Source organism: Taudactylus pleione, unplaced genomic scaffold (assembly GCF_031769625.1).
Source record: "Taudactylus pleione unplaced genomic scaffold, aTauple2 ptg000080l, whole genome shotgun sequence".
NCBI lineage: Eukaryota > Metazoa > Chordata > Amphibia > Anura > Myobatrachidae > Taudactylus > Taudactylus pleione.
In genome coordinates, this window is record NW_028284482.1 from 1,718,311 (window position 1) to 1,738,539 (window position 20,229).

Here is a 20,229-nt window from a genome sequence, read left to right on the forward strand (position 1 = left end):
GAAGGAGCCGGGAGCTGCAGGCTCAGACTGACCTCTGCATAGAGAGACACTGAAACAGGCACCCCGCGCTTCACTCTCTCCGGTCACTGACAGCAATTACTAACCTCAGTCACCTATCAGTCATCAGGGATCTGTAGACTGTACCTGTACCATGCAGCTACTGTATGTGTGCACACATGCAGCTACTGTATGTGTGCAGCGAGCTGCACACCACCGCTGCACGGCACTGATACTGACTCCACCCCAGCCGGTCACATGCTGCTGACATCATCAAAGGTCCTTTAGCCCACTAGGCTCTAACATCTACCCTTTAGGATTGTCTCCGACTCACACACTGCAGCAAATGGCGCATAGTAGGCGTCATCACTAATTGCCGGAGAGTGAGCCTCAGTGGCGCATGCGCGATCGCTTATGGTGAGGTTGTGGAGGTTTCCGTTCTATTCCTCCTATTATACTTTTTATTCGTACATCTCTGTGACTATCGTGTACAGACATAGGTATAGCTAGGAAGCCTTTTTGTACTGTTGTAATAATTAAGTAAGAGCCGAGACAATGTGCTTCCTAGCCGTCTTATTTGATATGTGATACATGTAACGTGTCAGTGCAACAACATTTCTTTTTGTAACAAATTAGTGTTTATGAAATAGGCTTTGCTGTATTAATGTATAATTTTCTGCCGTGGCAGTATGTATATTATGTACGAAAGAGTTTTGCTCAAAGAATATGGTTTCTCCATGTGATAATATATTTGCACGCTGTATTCAGCATATCTGTTTGCAGTTTTTATGGGCAGGCATGATAAAAGTATATGTTTACAGATAGAGGTTGGGTTATTGCTTTTTCTATGGAGATTTTTTACATTTTCCACTTGATCTATAACATATAGCGTCTTAAGAGAGGAGGGGCCCCGTGTGCACTCCCCATGCGGGGCCCCCTCCTCTCTCCCTGGTGGCCGGCAGTCGACTGACGCGGCTGGCCAGCCACCGGAGCATTAGTAGACTCTGGGCACTAGAGTGTGCCCGAAGTCTGCTGCGCATGCGCAGAATACCGGAAAAATGGCTGCAGCTGCCATTTTTTGGTGTTCTGAGCAGTGCTGACACCCAACGTGGGACCACGGACAGGTAAGTCTAATATAATATGGGTGCAGTGTGTGCGGTGCAGGGCCCCCCTGCACCCATTATAGATACGATATATATATATCCTGCCATCAGCCAAAAAACAACTGGAACTGTGACTCATCGGACCATGTCACATGTTACCAGTTCCCCAGGGTCAAATTAGCAATATCAAAAGCCCAGGTGAGGCGCTGTGTTTGGTTTCAGAGTGTTAACAGGGATGGGTCCTCTTCGCCCATATCTCATAGGAGCTAAAGAACATTGCCCTGACCTGCTGAATATGCACCTGGTACCTCCATTGAATGTGAATGTGGATGTGACTTGAGCCAGTGTCACTCGTCTGTTACCACAGACAATTCTGGCCAGATGCCACTGGTCGCGATCATTAACCACCCATGGTCAGCCACTGCGCTGTCCATGGTGGGTGGTAATGTCTTCCATGAGGTATTCCCGGTACACACGTGACACCGTAGAATGAGGAATATTGAATGTCCGAACAAATACGGAAATTTTATGTCTCATCCATCGGACACCCACTATAATGTCCTGTTCAAACTCTGATAATTCAAGTCGCCTTGCCATGAGCAGCCTAGCCAGTGTTCAAAGTGACTCATGAGATGTCAGATTACAACTGATGCATAGCTGATTGTATAATGAATCTGCAAGGTTGAACTGTAATATTTACTATGAAAATGCAGACTGCATTGCACTGAGACATCCAGCCCTTTGCGCTGGGCAAGCCAGAAACTCCCAATTCATGGACAGAGAGTACTGGCCACGAATGTAGCCTCCATCAAGGTGCATATACATGGTGCGATGTGTGCGCAGTGTGTTATAAATCCTTAGGTGCTTCTGCTTTAGGACTTGCGTGCGAATCAGGCCCATAATGTGGTTCTGGACAGAAGAAAAGGCATTACCCACAGGGAATCTAATCCCCTACCCAATAGCTGTGAAGATAGAGGCACATCTACATGTGGTGTGGCATACAGTTGCGCTGAATCCAGAAAGTATTCTTGACACTTTTGTGTGATGAAAGGCCTGTATTGTGCCTCTTACCATTTTGCTTTTCACAGGTACCTTGCTTTAAAGGACCGTGACAATGGATACTAAGGATGCCTACAATCTATTTACTGGCAATGACAGAGAATATAACAGCAGTGCACTTAGTGACAGCAGTTCTGGTCTGGAAGAATCCAGCTTTGAGAAAGCTAAAGAGCAACTTAAAGCATCAAATTTACAACCTCACTCCAGTGCTGTAAAGGCTTCTGCGGAAAATGTCTCCGAGCCAGGTATGTGCTCAGTTTGTTGATTATATTATATAATCTCTGATCAGTATATGTAGAGAGAGTATGATATAATATTTACACTCAGGTGTGAATAATATTTACACTTTATTGTGAATAATACCCTAAAAAAATAACTTTTTATTGGAATGTCTGACGCTTTCAGCTCCCATTGGCAATAATAATAATTATTATTAATTTTATTATCACCAGATATCTTTCTGTGGGCGGAATTCAATTGATTACGCGGTCCGGATCTCCCGTCTAAAGTGACAGGAGATCGCGGGCCGCTATTCAATTGCTGCCATTCTTCGCGCTGATCACGCCCATAGAGGTCAGGTTTAGCCGCGTAAAGCAGCTAAACCCGACCAAAGTGCTGGGCGCGATCGCGAAAAGTGATGTTTGGGCGCCCAAACATGTTACTTTTCGCTCATTTCAGCTCTCATCCCCCTGGGGCTGCGAGCTGAAAGGTAGCGCTTGGCAGCTGATCGCGCCCGACAGGAGCAAGAATAGAATAGCTCCGTCGGGCGCGATAGGGGCTGGAATGAATTGAATTCCGCCCTGTGACTTACTAGATCAGTCTAATTGACAAGTAATGGAAAAAGGATTACTGTATATGTATGTTGTAAAATATGAGCCAGTTATTAGGTTGGATTTATTTGAGTCCAATTATATTGAAACAACATTTTAGAATGTTTACTTGATAAAGGAGTGAAAATCTCCCTTGTGTGATTTATTCTATGTTTACATGGTACAAGAACACTTTCATGCTAGAATAGATTATTCATGATGGATATTTTCACTCCCTTACTTAATTTGAAGTTGGTTATACATATTTTGGCTTGCAGTTGCACCAGGATAAGTTGTGATTGGGTATACCTATGAAACAACTCTTAATAAAGTAAACTGTATATTTTACTATATTTTCTGATTCAGGTCATGATGACATTTTATACTGTAGCCTAATAGGGACACACATTGCACTGATGCAGTTTTTTTTTTAAAACTCCATAAGTTGTTGCACATGCATTTCTCAGCTAGTTTGTTAAATGTCTTTGACAGAAATGTAATATGTTTCAATATATATTAAATCGATTTATTTCTGCAAGAAAAAAAGTTTCCTCCTGATTATGACACTTGGAATGAGATGGGGCAATGAGACAGAACAACTTTTTCTGTTTCATGCAGCATGTTGAGTGACATGGCCTATGCATTTATTTCATGAATTGCCTATCTTAACTTTTGAGCCTGGTACAAGCGCCTGCATTTCAGGATAACACTTTGCAGAGACTGTTCATATTTTTCTTAGTAGCATGATGCTTATACACTACCATTCAAAAGTTTGGGGTCACTTAGAAATTTCATTATTTTTTGAAAGAAAAGCAGTTTTTTTTTTTTTTCAATGAAGATAACATTAAATTAATCAGAAATACACTCTATACATTGTTAATGTAGTAAATGACTATACTAGCTGCAAATGTCTGTTTTAAAGGAATATCTAATTAGGTGTATAGATGCCCATTTCCAGCAACCATCACTCCAGTGTTCTAATGGCACATTGTGTTTGCTAAGTGCGTTAGAAGACTAATGGATGATTAGAAAACCCTTGTGCAATTATGTTAGCACAGCTGAAAATGGGTTTGCTTGTTAGAGAAGCTATAAAACTGGCCTTCCTTTGAGCTAGTTGAGTATCTGGAGCATCACATTTGTGGTTTCGATTATACTCTCCAAATGGCCAGAAAAAGAGAACTTTCATGTGAAACTTGACAGTCTACTCTTGTTCTTAGAAATGAAGGCTATTCCATGCGAGAAATTGCCAAGGAACTGAACATTTCCTACAACAGTGTGTACTACTCCCTTCAGAGGTAAGCACAAACAGGCTCTAACCCGAGCAGAAAGAGAAGTGGGAGGCCCCGGTGCACAACTGTGCAAGAAGACAAGTACATTAGAGTCTCTAGTTTGAGAAATAGATGCCTCACGAGTCCTCAACTGGCAGCTTCATTAAATGGTACCCGCAAAACGCCAGTGTCAACGTCTACAGTGAAGAGGCGACTCAGGGATGCTGGCCTTCTAGACAGAGTGGCAAAGAAAAAGCCACATCTGAGACTGGCCAATAAAAGGAAAAGATTAATATGGGCAAAAGAACACAGACATTGGACAGAGGAAGATTGGAAAAAAGTGTCATGGACAGACGAATCGAAGTTTGAGGTGTTTGGATCACATAGAAGAACATTTGTGAGACGCAGAACAAGTGAAAAGATGCTGGAAGAGTGCCTGACGCCATCTGTCAAGCATGATGGAAGTAATGTGATGGTCTGGGGCTGCTTTGGTGCTGGTAAAGTGGGAGATTTGTACAAGGTAAATGGCTAGCACTCCATTTTGCAATGCCATGCCATAGCCTGTGGACAGTGCTTGATTGGAGCTAATTTCCACCTCCAACAGGACAATGACCCAAAGCACACCTCCAAATGATGCAAGAACTATTTAGGGAAGAAGCAGGCAGCTGGTATTCTGTCTGTAATGGAGTGCCAGCGCAGTCACCAGATCTCAACCCCATTGAGCTGTTGTGGGAGCAGCTTGACCGTATGGTACGCAAGAAGTGCCCATCAAGCCAATCCAACTTATGGGAGGTGCTTCAGGAAGCGTGGGGTGAAATGTATTCAGATTACCTCAACAAAGTAACAGCTAGAATGCCAAAGGTCTGCAATGCTGTAATTGCTGCAAAAGGACCATTCTTTGTCGAAAGCAAAGTTTGAAGAACAAAATTATTATTTAAACTAAAAATCATTATTTCTAACCTTGCCAATGTTTTGACTATATGTTCTATTCATTTTGCAACTCATTTGATAAATAAAAGTAAGTTTTCATGTAAAACACGAAATTGTCTGGGTGACCCCAAACTTTTGAACGGTAGTGTACTTGTACATGCCAATTCACAATTGGCTCAGACAGTTATTGATTGGCACTATTTTACGTCTGCAAGTCGTTGTCTCTGGGTCAGTGATATTTTAATCCTGCTGGTAGATAGTGAACAAAATTCTGTTGAATTAGTGAGACTTCCTTTAATTGACAATAAAAGTCACAAGGGGAAACACAGCAGTAAAGTAGAGGTATAGGGAATAGGGCTAGGCAAACCCTACCTATTTCAGGTATTCACATGATTCCTTAAACTCTAGCTAGAAAACCTAAGTGGACATGAATTCAGAATATCCACCGCTAAGCGCAAAATGTCTTCCATTTCAATAATCTGAGCAAAAAGGGGGTTCGATGCACCTAAAAGGGTCCCAAGTTGCAGCCAGAGGAGATAGAGCTCTCAACAAGGCTTCTATAAATGTCTGTGATAAAGAAGGATCTTTCTGCACAGGGCAATCTGAAATGTAAAACTAAAGGTCAGCCTGATATATTCTGGTCTTCACTAGCAGATGTCTCATAGTTGGACCCAGAAAATAAAAATACATAGTGTATTTTGTATAATAAAATCAGTTCTATGAAATTTGTGCTCCGCGCACTCCCCTTCTTAAAATTGTATATGCACTTTGGACAACCAGTGTCCACTGGTGGAGAGAGAACAACAGAAGCGCAGAATCTTTGTGGTACAGTATGTACACTTCATTTGTGACAGGTTCATCTGAAAGTAAAATAGTTCACACTGTGCATTAAATAAAATAGTATCCACTTCTAGTGCCATTACGTACATAAACTGCATTGGACATTCCTTATACCGATGACCGATGGTGTTATTCAACTGGCAGCACAGACGGTGTAATGGTTAGCGTTACTGCCTCACAGCACTGAGGTCGTGGGTTCAATTCCCACTGTGTGGAGTTTGTATATTCTCCCTGTGCTTGCGTGAGTTTCCTCCGGGTGCTCCGGTTTCCTCCCACAAACCAAATAATATACTGGTAGGTTATTTGGCTCCCATCAAAATTAACCCTAGTGTGTATGTGGGGTGTGGTATAAGAGATTGTCTAACTAATTACTATGTCTATGTCTAGATAGACACCAGGGGGTAAATTTACTAAAGTGAGAGTTTTTAGAAGTGAGTTTTAAAAGTGATGTTGCCCATAGCAACCAATCAGATTCTACTTAACATTTTACTAGCAACTTCTAGAAGATAATAGCTAGAATCTGATTGGTTGCTATGGGCAACATCACTTTTAAAACTCACTTCTAAAAACTCTCACTTTAGTAAATTTACCCCCAGATGTTAGACAGTCAATAGTTAGACACAAACAAAAGTCAGACACACTAAAGTTAGACATGTAAAAAGTTCGACAGGTACAAAAGGTCGACATGAAAATGGTCAACACAACAATGGTCGACAATACTTTTTTTTTGTTTTTAGCCCTAATCTTCACCCTAACCCTCCCTTGGTGCCTAATCCTAACCGTGGGGGTAACTGCCTAACCCTAACCCTCCAGTAAGTGCTTAACCCTAATCCTAAAAAAACAAACAAAAAAGAAATGTGTCGATCATTTTTGTGTCGACCTTTTTCATGGCGAACTTTTGACCCTGTCGATCTTTTGTAGCTGTCGAACTTTTTACATGTCTAACTTTAGTGTGTCTGACTTTTGTCTGTGTCGAATTTTTATCTTTGTCTAACTATTAACTGTCTAACATCTGGTGTCTTTCTAGACATTGTCTAACTAATTACTGTCTGTCTATAGTCCGGAACCCGTGTATGTGTGTGAGCATGTGGTAGGGAACATATACTGAACACTCCACTGGGGCAGGGACTGATGTGAATGGCCAAATATTCTCTGTAAAAGTGCTGCGGAATATGTGTGCGCTATATAAATAACTGGTAATAAATAACTGGTGTAAGACCGATAAGGAAATAGAGCAAGTTTCCATCAGTGTGACCTGTGCAGTGCCTCTGTATTATAGATGGCAATGTGTTCCACTCTATCTGTTAATGTGTGTCAGCAGTTCAGTTAAACATACTGGTAATAATATAAATATAAAAGCGAGTGCTAATGCAAGGCACTATTGGGTAAATTTTAATACTCTTTATAATGCATTAAAATGTTTATAGTTGTCAGGTACAGGATGGTTCAGGTGCAGATGTTCTTCCAATGACTGGTGAAAGGTCACAGGTCCACGGAGAGCTATCTTACGCTCACTGTCCCTCACTGTTTTTGGGGTCCCCACTTTCCGATGATTGCTAGCCATGGTTGACCAGTTTGAGGCTGGATAATACTTTTGTAGGGAGACCTCACACTGTGCGTCCTCCTGCTATGGCATTACCACCCCGGCCGATTCAAGTTGGATGCTAGTTATAGGAAAATAAGGGGAACCCCATGCCGGTTTTCCATCTGATTTTCCTGTACCAGAACGGGCTCAGAGGTCCAGGGCTGGTTATGCTTTTGAGTGTGGATGGGGACCCCAAGCCATTTTTTGTCTTAATTTTTAATGCTTTATTTCACCTATAACACAAAGAAGCACTGCACAGATCACAGCCGCACAGAACTGGCTATGCAATAACATCCAACTAAAATGCAAAGGCAGCAGGAAGGGTCTGTAGAAAATAGACACCTCCTGCATGCATCTGCGATCTGAGTACAGTGTCCATAAGGTTGCGTAAGATTACATTTACTCAGCCTCGCTGACGTTACTGGACAGCCTGGTCCAGGAAGTCTGCATCTGGCGAAGCAGAGCATGGGCTCAACATGCCTCCAAAATGGGGGCGACAACCCCTCATCTTGGAGAACGGTCCTTGTGTCCACTTCCCAAATACCTAAGGGAGGACTGTGAGCGATTACACAGGACACGTTCTGTGCATGCACAAACCCCCAACAATCGCAGCAGGCTTGCCTACCCTCCCGATTTATTTGGGAGCCTCCCAAATATCGGGTGCCGCTCCCGACCCCCCAAAAAGGCAGGCAAGCCTCCCAGCTGCTGCCTGACACCCGACTATAGCTAGAAACCCCCCGTAGAGGGGGGCCCGATGACACGATTCGCGCTAAATCGTGTCATCGTGGCTCCGCCCCCTACTTCACAATGCCTTTATATTCGGCATTGTGAACAGGGGGCGGGACCACGATGATGCGATCATGTGGACACGCCCCTGGCCCCGCCCCCACGAGGAGTCAGCGCCCAGCCACGCCCCCGTTGTGTGCAGACATTCAGCTCCCTCCCGGAAGGAGGGAGCTCAATGTCGGCAACTATGAATCACAGATGTACTCAAACCATCTTGTTTATCTCTGAGTAAGGCCTTGACACTGTGCTTGCTGAAACAGGGTAGCTTTAACTAATTCATGTAAATGACAGAGGTCTATAAGCACAGAGTGAGCACTTCATTAGTTGGTGTAACACATATTTTGCATGAATTTGCTTTGCGCATGCCAAAGAAGTTAACATGAAATCTGCAATTACAGACCTGCATGAAGGGGCCCATGTGCAGTCTCCATGCGGTTCCGTTCCTCTCTTACTGGAGCATGTCCCTAGTAGACTATTGCACTGTGACAAAGTCTATTGTGCATGCGCCAATCTACAGGGAAATGGCGTAGGCACCATTTTCCCTGTGATTTCAATACTTTGTGTGCACTAATCTCCCGGATAATGGCACCTGCACCATTTTCCCAATAATTTCTATTGCACCCATGGACCCATGCGCACAGTACATCCTGCACACATTGTAGATACACCCACGACCCTTTCATCTTCTACATCACTGTTATGTCTATGTCTGTTGTGGCCACTTGTATCACTGATGGAGAGTAAGCTCTATCCATGGAGGCAGGGCAGTTTAACAGAAAAGTTATTTCATTTTTATTTCCCAGTGATATTCAGGAAGATGGTGCATGCGCACAAGAGAGCAAAGGCTCCGGCCCAGTGCCAGAGTCTTTGCTTTCACTCCGTAATACCATCTTCTCGAAAATGTCACTGGGAAGATGGCCATGCTGAGGATCGATGCTATTGCCAGAGTAAAGTAAGTATACTTTAAGTACGTGATGTGGGGACCTCCTGGGGCCCGTATGCACCACACACCCTGATCCATAATAAATAAGCCTATGCCAGACAACAAATATGCTAATGCCTGCAGGAGGCGTCTGAGAGAAAAAGACTCCTAAAAAACAGCATAAACTTCTGGCGCTAATATGCAAAAAATAACGACAATTGTAATATATAAGAATATAGTATATGCAAAATTGTAAATAAAGCAGCAGCATCTTAAAAGTAAGTATGTGGAAACTCACCTAAATTAGTACAATTCAAAAATTAGAAATCAAGATTAGAACTGCACTATGAAAAATACAGTATAGTGCTTTAATATGAAATGTCAGAATTTAAATCAATCGGGACACATATAAAAGATGATAAAAAAAAAACTAATTTATTTACACACAATAATTGATCTAAAATATCAGTATGCAGTCGGGAAGCCGGCGGACGCAAGCCTGACAGCCGGCTTCCCGACTGCTTTATCCCGGCGAGGGTTAAATGACAGGCGTCTAAATCTAGATGCCTGTCATTTTACAGACGCCGGGAGACCGGCGCCCGGTATCCCGATTGAAGTTGTGCCGGGCGCCGCTGCGGACAGCCGCGGTGGGGGGGAGAGTTGGGTTTAGGGCTCCCGGGGGGGGACTGAGGGTTAGGCACCCCCCCCCCGGGAGGTTAGGGTTAGGCTAGGAGAAGGGAGGGTTAGGGTTAGGCACCCCCGGGGTGGACTTAGGTTTAGGTGGCGGGAGAAGGGGGGGTTAGGTTTAGGCACTTAGGGGTGCCTAACCCTAACCTTCCCCCCAGTGCCTAACCCTAATCCCCCCTCTAAGGAGGGTTAGGTTAGGTTAGTTGATACTTAACCTGGGGACGATCGGGACATGTCGGCCAGCCGCTGTCGGGATTTGAACCGGCGGTAATTCATACCGATTCCAAAATATCAAACACTGTATAGAGAGCTGATAATAAAAAAAGTAATAACATTTTCAGCTTTCATAAACCTTCAATACAAGGACGGTACAGTTTCCAGCGAAATCATATAAACCATCAATATCAAATTAATTTTAATCCCCTTCTAGGGATCAAACTCCTGACCCTAAACTTGTCAGTTCACTGCCTTAACCACTACTCTATATCAATGAGTAGTGGTTTTTGAGGCATAAAAAGGTTTTATATTGATTGGTTGGATACAGGATGCCAAAGATTAGAATACGGACAGCTGCATCCTGTCAGATTTCTATAAGTGTTATAACCCTTACCTAACCCTCCATTTAACCCTAACCCTCTTCTCCTGAAGCCCAAAGCTGCTACACACGTAAAGATTTTCTGTCCAACTAGTTGATTGGTTGGAATGAAAATCTGGTAAGGTATGACAGCAAATGACAATCAGCAATTTGCTCCCAAATGCCGGAAAATGGACAAAAACTGTTGTTTGAACAAATTGTTTAGATCAAACATTTAACAAACTTGTCTGACGACCATTTTCATCTGTTTTCTGGCATTTAGAAGCAAATTACTGATCATCATTTACTCCCATACGTTACCAGATTTTAATTCCAACCAATAAACTTGGACAGAAATTCTTTACGTGTGTTCCCAGCTTTACTCTAAACTCTTCCCCTAGTGCCAAACCCTAACTCTTTCCCCTAACCCTAAGTCTTTCCCTGAGTTACCTCCACAAGCTGTTGGGATTCTGACAGTCGGGTTGCGGCTGTTGGTATTGTGACCGTCTGCATCCCTACTGTCAGGGTGCTGATTATATTCCATACTGATAGTGTTTCTGGAAGTTCTTTGTAAAGTATATAAGACATAATATCCTTTAAGTCCGTAATAGGAGATCCCACGTTACCAGTAGTAGTCTGGCTTTTTGTGTGTCAAATGAACTCCTTTAATGCTAAATTAATGTCTCCAAATTCCTTTAGTGTATGTATAATACCATGGGCATAACTACCATAGGTGAAAGTGCAGCAGCTATGGGGCCCATAGCTGACGGGGGCCCATCTTCCTTGTAACATGTGTTATATATGTTTTTCACCATTGGATGGTACCTATGGGCCCTTACAAACTTTTGCTATGGGGCCTTCAAATACCTAGTTATGCCTCTGTATAACACATCAGCTATAATGCATCAAAGCAGGTTAATTTAAAGCAATAGTATTAACAGTTATGATCACTAGGGCTTACCCAGGTGAATCACCCATAGAATCTGTACAAATCATGCTGTTAGCTGACAGGTGTCTGTTAGCAAGGCAATATTCCACTGTGTATGGAACCTGCAGTGTCTCAGGCTTAGAACTCCATGTGCCTGCATGTTGGATGTCGCTGACCGCTGTATTCTCCAATAGGAAGTTTCAAACTAATTCTGGAAAGATGTAACCCTCCAAAGGAATATGCAGCAAAAAAGGAGGGTCCTCTGATGCATTTCGGCCCAATATTTGGCGGCCTTTTTCAAAGAGTCTCTTTGAAAAAGGCCCCCAAAATATTGGGCTGAAACCTCCAGTTGGAGAATTTTTTTTTTTTGTCCATACATGATGATAAATCAGGCTGACTGAGCACATGACAAGCTTTAGATAGTAATGGGCTAAAGTGGATGGTTGAAATTGAGTGAGTGAGTTATGTGTGTCTTCAATTAACCCTTTCATGCATGAATTAGAATAACCTAATGCAAGATTTTTCAAAAATGTTTTTATTTGTCTTCAGGGCTTATAAAAACACAAAGTTTTTTCCTTTTTTTTTTTTTTTTGTAAACTGTAACAAAAGAGAAGGTATACACGTGTCCACTTGAGTGGACCACATGCTTCCACAACAAAAAAATTGCCCTATTATCGTGGAACAGTATTTTAACCGTGAACTATACCTTACCGAGAAAAAGTTAATCAATAAAGTTCATCAGTGTGCAGAACTATTATTCAGTTCTCCAATGGAAGCCTGTAATTAACCTCCAGTAAATATGTAGCACTGTCCAATTGACAAATATTTACCATGTACTATCACCGGCAGAGAGAAGGTCTCATAAGCACATATTCCTATTCGTGCGCAGTTAGAACCCTCAGATATTAGCGGTGTCTTAGGATTTGCACTGTCCTCATAGGCAGTGTAGAAAGACAAAGTAGTTCCAGGAGTAATATATTGCTGTAAAGGATCCAAAAGTTGGATCAGTCTTGCAAGCGGTAGTTCTGCAATTCACAAGTATGGGTAGTTTTCTTTCCCTTTATGTCCTGATAACGTAATACAAATAAATAGCATATGACCTAGAGGGAACCATAGTAACGGTTTGTGTAATACTACTATGAAATGATCACTGCAGTGTCTAGAATCTAATAGGTCCGGGCCATCCATGAGAGACGCCGCACGATTCTGGACACGTGACTGCCCTAACCTATTAGATTCCAGACTTTGCAGTGATCATACCATATTATTCCCTAAACATTTATTCTCCTTGAATTCATTTTGTTTTATCTGCTGAGTAAAAATATTTATCAGGAATTACTGCTCAGTGCTGGTAAACTTTCTAGGCCATTTTATTTTTACCTTATTGTATTTGTAGAAATGTAAAAGCTGCTACTAGGTGGCATACCATCTAAGATTGGTAGAGGTCCAAAGAAGAGGACACCATGCACTAGTGATGTCAAATGAATTTCGATAGAAGATGACTTAAAAACAGCTGTCCACTGTAGATGCCTCTATGCATGAAAGGGTCTAGCGTGCAGTAACAACTGTATTAAATCGCTGTCCTTATCAATGTGATTTATTCTTGGAAGCACACAAGTGCCTGGACATTCACTGGTATGTGGTTAAGAAATGGAAAACTACCTCGCCTATTTTGTTAAATTAAACAAATGGCTCATTCCTGCTATGGAAGGGATAGCAGACTCCTTAAACTACTCTTATAACACCTACACTTCCACTTGGAATCCCTGGATTTATTCATCTGATTTAACCACATCACATCACATTCTAATAGAAATATCCTCTGTAATATAAGACCATGGTTCCCTTTTCACTTCCTCCCTGTGACCTGTCCTCTGGTTTCTCACACCCCCTTATGTCAGTGTTTCATTCTCATGGTTACCCTAATTGTTCAATTTTTTGAAATTATTTATTTAGTAATAAATTGTGTTTCTGCACTAACTATAGTAACATTAATAGGAATTGTTCACTTGCTGGTACTTTTACCATATAGCAGGTTACTGTGTTTATTTTCCTTTTATACACTGCCTTGAAAATACTCTCTGGTTAAAGTTTGAAAGCTCTAATATGAAGTTTTATAACTATTTGCATTTTGCCAATTTATATGCTTTTGGTGAATTTAAACAGTAAAAAAAAAAGTCAAGTTTAATAATAATTTCCTGACATTTCTTTTGCTCTCAACTAGCTATCTGCGAGATGTGTGGAATAATTGGAACACGTGATGCCTTCTTCTCAAAAACCAAGAGATTCTGCAGTGTCTCCTGTTCACGCAGCTATTCATCCAACTCCAAAAAAGCCAGTATTATGGCCCGGCTGCAGGTAAATGATAATATTTAAAAGATAATGCCTGAAATCTTTTACAGCCTATGTATTTGTTAAAGATAGTTTTTCCCAAAAATCAGATAAAACCCCACTGTTCCCCTATCTATTAATACTGTGTGGGGTCCCATAACAGAGACCCCAGCAGTTTTGTAGCACTTTGCAATAACCCATGGGGAGCGCGGGAGGGAAGGCGTGTGAGTAAGACATAAGCACTGGACTGTATGCTGTAGTGTATATGATATTGTTATATAGCTAAATCCATCTGCAGACAAAATGTCATGCCACTAAGGGCCAATTGTAAATAGACTGCTGGAGGTGCAACCGTAAAAGTACTCTTGTTGCTTGGGGCACTCGAAATATTAGAGATAATTTTAAATATAACATTTATTAATACAGTATAAAATGCATCAGATCAAGTGAGGCGAATAGAAAAAAAAAAAGACAAATGTATAAAAAAAATAAATCAAAATGGTATTATCAAGTCTGGATCATCAATAACTCCATATATATGAAATTGTGTAAGGGTAACCCACACTAAAAAGTAGTTATGTAGATCTAAAAGACAGTGTGTCAGTAAGTGTAATGGCCTAATTCACTGCGATCTAGATATATATCTTGAAAATTGACAGTCATCTGTGACAAACTGCCACTCGGCAGCAGCTGGCATAAAAATAGGAGTCAAAGAACCAAAACTATTTGTCATCAAATCGAGAGACCTGTATCTACTAGTGGTAAGAGGTAATACTCCACCAAATATGTAATACAACATGTATGGTATATAAACCTGTCACTGCATAAACTAAATCAGGCTTGCCGACTTTCTGGCTGCCCCTTCTGGGAGGGAGCAACCAGATCGGCATGACTGGGGCGTGGCCAGCACAAGGAGGAGAGGCCGGCCAGACTACTAGTATTACAGGCATGTGCAGCAGGGGGCAGGGCCAAAATTACGCCTTTCAGCGTGGATTGCATCACAGTCCCCCCCCCCCCCCCTACCACTGCAGGGGTTTTAAAGGTAATTGCGGGGCGGGGGGGGGATAGGAGGGGTGGTCGGCAACAGGAAGGATCGCCAGCCTTCCCGGGAGGTCGGGAGCGGCATCCCATTTTCGGGAGGCTCGCGACCAAATCGGGAGGGTAGGCAAGTGTGAACTAAATGTGCATTCTGTGCGCACATAAATGCATCATAGTGCCAACATTAGAAAACATGTCACTGTAGAATAAGTATATTACCACCACAGAGGATAATTTATGCTAGTGCAGTACATTCAGATCATATACCGTTTTATTGTAGTATCAGACCTAAGAAAACATGTCACTGTAAAGTGGAGGCACTACAAGTTGCAGTATTTTGTACTTAGTACTATAGAAATGATACGTGCTTCTGCAACCTACAAATGGTGCAAGGTTGTATCGTATTACCTAGAATAGACAACCCATCACTGTGAAAATTACACGTGCCTCACTGATGGCCTCACAACTGTGCACAAAAATGTCAGGCACAATTCGGTCTCAAAAAATACAATCCATACTGATGGTACACATTTACTGTATATTGTAGCACCATACATGAAAACATAAAGTCACTGTAAACAAAGATATATGGCGCTGCAGTGTTCTGCACAATGCACTCTATGATGCAATATATATTGTGTAGACCAGTGGTTCCCAATCTGTGCGCCGTGGCACCCTGGGGTGCCTTGGGACACTTGCAGAGGTGCCTCAGGTTGGTGGTCCAGCCAGTGGCATAGGGGCCTGATTCAGACGCGGTCGCAAGCGCTGAGCGCTCGCAACCGGGTCGATGTTTCCCCACTGGGCATGCGCGAGACCCGGCTAGCGATGGGTGCTCTGTCGCTCCGGGTCTCGCACCAAAGGGGGCGAGCTGCCGATGGTGATTGACAGCTCGCCCCGTTTGGTAGGCGTGGCCGGGGGGTGGCTTCACCAGTGATGTCAGTGGGAGAGCTTCTGGCTCTATTAGAGCCAGAAGCTCTCTGGGGCTTGCGGCCACAAGATCCTACCACAAGGGTCTCGTCGCAAGCCCGATGGTTGCGATGGTCTTGACCATCGCGACCATCAACCTGGCCGCTCGCTATAGCTGTGGGTGGTCACCCACAGCTATGCGAGCGGCTAGGAGGCCGCACACAAAAAAACAAAAAAACGCCCTGATTCAGAGCGAGCGCTCTTTCAGAGCATCCGTCTCTGAATCAGGCCCTAAGTTCATTCCAGATACCCTGAGGCAAGTTGTAATTTGGTGCCCCCCCCCCCCCTCCCTGTCACAGCCGCTGACACTGTAATGCAGCAATTCGCATGCAGACAGGCTATAGATACATGAAGGCAGCAGCTGATGGTATGACATGGAGCTCTCCACTAGTGTTTGGTGGCTTCTCAGGTGCCGGGAAGGGGTGCCATGTATTGGGTGGCCGTGACGGTACACTACGGGTACAAAGTTACAGTCCTAAGTGGGGTGAATATGTTGTAGACAATGGATGATGTGCCCCTTCAGAGCTGGAGCCCAGCAGCAGGCGCCTCCATTGTCTCCCATAGTTCTGCCCCTGGGTCCAGCACCAAATTAAATTAATTATGGTCAATGTAATGTAAATACGTGAACAAACAGAAGTGCAAACCAGTCCACCACCACATAACAGGTTCACTAAGGATGACATGTAAGCACAATTTACTTCACTTGACTAGTTTACTACATTTTTATCTGAATTTCTCAATAACAAACTTAAATTTAGGGTGCCGTGACTGGATTTGGATTTTTTTTACAAAAATTGACAAAAAAAAAGCTAAAATCACATAATTTGGCCTTTTTTTGTTTTTGTTCCTAGAGTATTATTAACCCCAATAACATTAATTTACAGTCAATTTAGACCATCTCACAGCTCACAATATTGTTTTCACCATTATTGGCCAAAGGCTGCAGGGAGCTGGCTGGTTACTAAGCGACAGAGCAGATGCACAGACACCGCAGTTTAAAGCACATCTATGAAACATTGACACTCACTGCGGAGCCACAGTACTTGTGTGTTATGGACACACAGAGTGCTAAGGCCCATGGAGTCACGGTGCTTGTATACGCAGAGGGCTACGGCCCAAGGAGTCACGGTGCTTGAATACACAGAGGACTATTGCCCAAGGTGTCACGGTGCTTATACACACAGCGGGCTATTGCCGAAGGAGTCACGGTGCTTGTATACACAGAGGGCTATTGCTAAAGGAGTCACGGTGTTTATAGTCTTATACACACAGAGGGCTACTGCCCAAGGAGTCACGGTGTTTATAGTCTTATACACACAGAGGGCTACTGCCCAAGGAGTCACGGTGTTTATAGTCTTATACACACAGAGGGCTATTGCCCAAGGAGTCACGGTGCTTATACACACAGAGGGCTATTGCCCAAGGAGTCACGGTGCTTATACACACAGAGGGCTATTGCCCAAGGAGTCACGGTGCTTATATACACAGAGGGCTATTGCCCAAGGAGTCACGGTGTTTATAGTCTTATACACACAGAGGGCTATTGCCCAAGGAGTCACGGTGCTTATACACACAGAGGGCTATTGCCCAAGGAGTCACGGTGCTTATACACACAGAGGGCTATTGCCCAAGGAGTCACGGTGCTTATACACACAGAGGGCTATTGCCCAAGGAGTCACGGTGTTTATAGTCTTATACACACAGAGGGCTATTGCCCTAGGAGTCACGGTAGTTATAAACACAGAGGGCTATTGTCCAAGGAGTCACGTGCTTGTATACACAGTGTGGTACAGCACCCAAAAAATTTTTTTTAAACGTTTAATTTTTTTTTGTACACACAGGCACATTAATCAGCAGAGTATAGCGCAGCATACATCAGCATGTATAGGGGGATACACAGTCACTTTGCCAGCACAGCCACACGTCCACTTTAATCCAGGGCCGTAACTAGGGTGGTGCGACCTGTGCCAGGCAAATTTTCTGTTTTTCATTCTCACTTGTATACCTCCCAACTTTTGAAGGCCAAGAAGAGGGACCATTTGACTGAAAAGGGGGCATGGCTTCCCGGAAAAGGGGCGGAGCATCCAGAAAACGGGGAGGAGCCTCACAGCAACCCTCGTTTACGTCACTATAGGTGGCGTGCAGCCCCCCAGGTTATCCCTACACTAGCGAACAGATGCCGTGCGCATGCGCACCCAACTTCTCCCCCCACCTCTGGACACTGTGGCCCGCGGGTGGGACAGCGGGACAGTCCCAGAAAAACTTGGTTTTCCCCGCTGAATGCGGGACAGTTGGGAGATATGCACTTGTAGCCAGTGGCGATCGCCCCCTTATCACACACAGCCCTAGCCCTGTCCACCTACTTATCCTGCAGGCAGCAGAGGCTGGGGCCAGTTGCGAGCGTCAGCCGGGACATGGACGCGCCGGGCAAATACAATGGTGTGGAGAGATGGCCCCCAGTCAGCCAGAGAAGTGGAGTGACATGGGTTTTGTAGTTTTTTCTTGTACTGCTCAGACTCTGAGCAGTAAAGATACACTACAAATCCCATGAGTCATTGCGTCTTTTGCAAAGATGGCCGCTGCTGGAGCAACCCAGCATGTGGATAGGGAGAATAAAGTAACTGACATGCTAACAGGACTGGTACTGAGTGGTGCACATTACAGACCACTTAGTTAGAACTTGAAGAGGGAGGGACCCTCCGCCATCAGGTAGGACCATCCAGTGGCTGATCCAAGGGAGGGGGGAGTCCAATATGTGTATTTCAGATACCGTTGGTGATGGTAAAATAAATAAAAGGCTCCTGTTTTAAAATATGCCATAAGTTTAAGTGGTTGTTTTTTGCGTGTGTGTTACATGTATATGTCTGTGTGTTATGTATAAATGTATGTGTGTGTGTTATTTATGTATGTGTGTTTTATGTAAATATATTAAGGATACTGTCTTTGACCCTCTATATACCCCTGCCTATACCTTCTAATATCCTGCCTATAAACCTCTATATACCCCTGCCTATACCTTCTAATATCCTGCCTATAAACCTCTATATACCCCTGCCTATACCTTCTAATATCCTGCCTATAAACCTCTAAGGATGACGCTAATTTGCGTACGCAGTCATACAGTAAATAAAGACTCCAGACCTAGAACCTGTGGTTCCAAAGCACAAAGTATTATTCAAGTAAAAGTACAGCAGTTACACGCTATGATCCTCATATAATCTTAGCGCAAAGAGATTATACAGACCCAAGTACAATTATACATACGCAGCGCTCTCTGGTCCAGATGTAGGCATCAGCAAGAAACTCCTCGTCAATCAGCATTCAGCATGAAGACTAGGAACCCAGGGTCAGAGCACACATATTTATACCCCCCAGAAATAAACAACACAATAGAGAAGTTTGTTGCTATTACCATTGGTCCTAAAGGAGAGGGCATATGTTACAAGGCATTTAACAGGTTGGTTCAAATAGACACAGCCCAGCCTCTAACAACTGGTGGTCTCTGGGTTCCCGCCTCATGCAAATCCTAACAGTTGTTCATATAATGTACATTTTGTTGCTTGAAGTCTCTGCGGTCCATAAGTTGAGAATGCATGTTGCGATCTCTCCATCGATATTACCGGAATACTGTTGAGAGAGTACGCATCACTACAATACCAAACATGGCAAACTTATCACGTATAAAGCTTTAGTTACGATATAACCTTTATTTCCTAGCAATGATAATAAATGTGCATACTCGAATCTTATACCTTTAAAGCTTATGGAACCTTGTATGTGGATATGTAATGTGTGAGTATGTGGGGTTTGATGTAAAGACGCTAGTTAACTTGGGGCAGATGTGTGTGCATGGAGCTAATATTCAGCGTTTTCATACAGGATCTTATGCATTCGCTAATATGCGACTAGCTAACAGAGCAATTGTGCATATTAATGTGTGTATGAGAAATGGTGTAAGATGCAATCGCATGATGCTAATCGTAATATCGCCACATGTACTAAAGTGTGGGTTTATCTAAAATGGCGCTTAGGCGACCATTCGCAAAATGGCGTCTTGCGATCTCATTTCCAAGATGACGTCTTGCGGCCAGTCGCAAGATGGCGTCGCTGCGATCCAATTTTAAACTGATCTTGTCTCAGCCAATTATCCAGCTTCGACAATATATATATATATATATATATATATATATATATATATATATATATATATATTTATTTATTTAGGGGTGAGCGGGTTCGGATTTCTGAAATCTGAGGCCGATCCGAGTCAGGCTCGACTTTTCCCGCCTGACTCGGAACTGAAATCGAGGCAAAACATCATCATCCCGCCTTCCGGGTCTCGCGGGTTTTGGATTCTATATAAGGTACCCGCGTCGGCGCCATTTTCTCACTCGGCTGTGGACAGT

At 43.2% G+C, this 20,229-nt stretch overlaps 1 protein-coding gene across 3 annotated transcripts in view; it reads left to right on the plus strand.

Annotated features, from left to right (window-relative positions):
• The first annotated feature begins 330 nt into the window (after positions 1 to 330).
• L3MBTL2 (L3MBTL histone methyl-lysine binding protein 2) overlaps positions 331 to 20,229 on the plus strand; it is a 197,561-nt gene continuing 177,662 nt past the window's right edge. For all 3 annotated transcript variants that reach the window (XM_088468106.1, XM_088468108.1, XM_088468107.1), the window contains exons 1-3: positions 331 to 414; positions 2,189 to 2,404; positions 13,713 to 13,846. In XM_088468106.1, coding sequence (XP_088324232.1) covers positions 2,215 to 2,404; positions 13,713 to 13,846 — 324 coding nt within the window. In that variant the 5' untranslated portion in view covers positions 331 to 414; positions 2,189 to 2,214. The remainder of the gene's footprint in view (positions 415 to 2,188; positions 2,405 to 13,712; positions 13,847 to 20,229) is intronic.